Raw genomic sequence first — 2,275 nt, forward strand, 5'->3', positions numbered from 1 at the left:
ACATGGTTGCTTACTTGTGTGCGTCTTGACTTCTTAACAGCAGTTGTAAAGCATGATGATGCTGAAAACTGTCATGAAAACTGGATCTGCCCGATCACATGACTAAATCYGATTCTATCCRATTTTTTAAAAAAATGGCTGCATCTGCTACAGATACAGATACTGAGTATCTGATCGGGACTTCCCTAATTTTTACGTTTTAGGTCTTGTGCAAATTACCACTTCAACTTTAAAAGCTCTATGTTGGTAACACAGCGTTTAACACCTTAAAACAGAGCAGCAGAAAACACCACGATAAATGCAGAACTGAACGATCCACATCACAGCTGCCTTTGGCGTTTCAAGCAAATTTCAAATCTACTGAAAACTGGTGTTTCAACATTTTGTTTTAGCTTGAGGCAAAACAAAAGTTAAAAATAATTGTTGTGACAAAGAAAAACCCGAACCTCTGAGCCACCGACAGCGTTTCCAATTCACCATCTCAGTCTCTCTGCACTTTGTTGCCTGATCCTTGGACCATGAGACTAATAAATAAAATAAATATAAAAGAATAAAAAAGGATGTAACAACAAGACACTCATCGATAAAGTGCTGTTTTCTAGCAAAACGGCCGAAGAAAGTCTCAGATTTCAGGAGCTTCTTGTGTAACTCTTCAGCACAGCTCAGCCTCGCTTCCTGTTTGAAGGAAGACATGCAGGTACATGTTAAAAAAAGAGATGACTTTACTTTTTAAGGGTGGAGCTTTGAAAATCTGCCAAAAGCTTTAGAGAACAACTCACTAACATTTTAGATTGTTTTATAAAAGTTTTATAATTTTGTCTCAATAAAATCTCAATCTACTGATTTAAAAACAAAAAAACAAAACACAAAGTCCTCTTAATACAAAATGATCACTTCTTCTGATGTAAAATATTAATTTAACTTCTAGCTCCCTTGACTTGGCTGAACAGTGTCATTTATATAAATAAGAAAAATGGTTGAGTTATTAAAAGACACTAATACTCAGCACATCATGACTAGTCCAAGAAATGGTCCAAACATCATAAGTATGCAGTCATAAAAACGAGAAACTTCTCTTTAATTGTTCATGCCCAAAGCAAGACAATGTGGGGTTTTTTACCAAGAATTATTTTATACACATTCACACAGATGGAAAAAAAAAATCACAAGCAATAAAATAAACTTGTTTTCCCCAAAAAGTTTATATATTTTACATGGTAAATGGTAAAATGACTGAACTTATAGAGCACCTTATCAAGTCCCTCCGGACCCCAAAGCGCTTTACACTAACAGACATTCACCCATTCACACTCATATTCACACACTAATGATGGTAAGCTACATTGTAGCCACAGCTGCCCTGGGGCACACTGACAGAGGTGGGGCTCAGTCTAAAACCAGAAGAACCAGTTCTTCAGGACACAACTCAGCTGCCCTCAAGGAKAATGAACACTTTTGGTCCTCAGAGGAAACAGATGGTTTGGGAGGGAATAAAAGAAGCCATTTGAAAAGGGWGAAAAGAAGTTTAAACCAACTTCAAACATACATTAGCATTAAGCTCAAAACTCAGATTTCCTATAATTAATACGTCTATGCATGTGATCAAAGCATCCCTAGGTTAGATTAATTTGACTGTGAAATTATAATTCTCATCAAGTCTAAAGCTTGGAACTCCCCATCCCCAGTTTTGAACGGAAAAAAGAATTTAAATTAAAAAAAAAACAGCTTCAGTGCAAGCATTTTTTACTATGAAACAAAAGCCCAGCTAATTTGGTTATAAACCTTCAGGAACTACAGTGCAAGGCCATTTATAGATTTATTTACTAATAATAGGATTTTGAAATTGAATTTGTTTTCAGTTAAAAATAATTCAAACAAGTGTAGTGATCCAAGAATATGGTTAATGTGGTGAAAGTTTCTCCATGGGTAGAGCAGATTAAATGGCACGAACAGCTAATTTCAAAAAGTGGTAGCAAATATACCATGCTGAATGTTTACCATACCATTTTTATTTATAAAGCACTTTAAACAGCACAAGGCCAACCAAAGTGCTGTAAATTACTTGTGCATTACTTGTGTATATTACAAAGTGCTGTTTAATTACTTGAGATTATGCACATTTGGCAAAATATATGAAAAAAAAAAACACTATTTGTTAATTTAGCTGCCCTGACCAGACTCAGAAAGTTTCAATTTAGGCAAATCCACAATTTTACTCCAACACCACGGTCAGAAAATATTAGTGGAAATACAATAAATAGATAAGTATATAAAT

At 34.9% G+C, this 2,275-nt stretch overlaps 1 protein-coding gene across 3 annotated transcripts in view; it reads right to left on the minus strand.

The window, feature by feature from the left end:
• The window catches only part of LOC106522692 (beta-1,3-galactosyltransferase 2), a 19,422-nt gene that overhangs the window by 7,767 nt on the left and 9,380 nt on the right, over positions 1-2,275 (minus strand). Inside the window, exon 2 of one of the 3 annotated variants that reach the window (XM_014015816.1) lies at positions 447-524. The exons of 1 other annotated variant lie outside the window; for it this stretch is intronic. In XM_014015816.1, coding sequence (XP_013871270.1) covers positions 447-524 — 78 coding nt within the window. Of the gene's footprint in view, positions 1-446; positions 946-2,275 lie in introns of those variants that run through there. One more of the 3 variants, XM_014015815.1, reaches the window with a different exon arrangement.

This window comes from Austrofundulus limnaeus, unplaced genomic scaffold, assembly GCF_001266775.1.
Source record: "Austrofundulus limnaeus strain Quisiro unplaced genomic scaffold, Austrofundulus_limnaeus-1.0 Scaffold135, whole genome shotgun sequence".
NCBI lineage: Eukaryota > Metazoa > Chordata > Actinopteri > Cyprinodontiformes > Rivulidae > Austrofundulus > Austrofundulus limnaeus.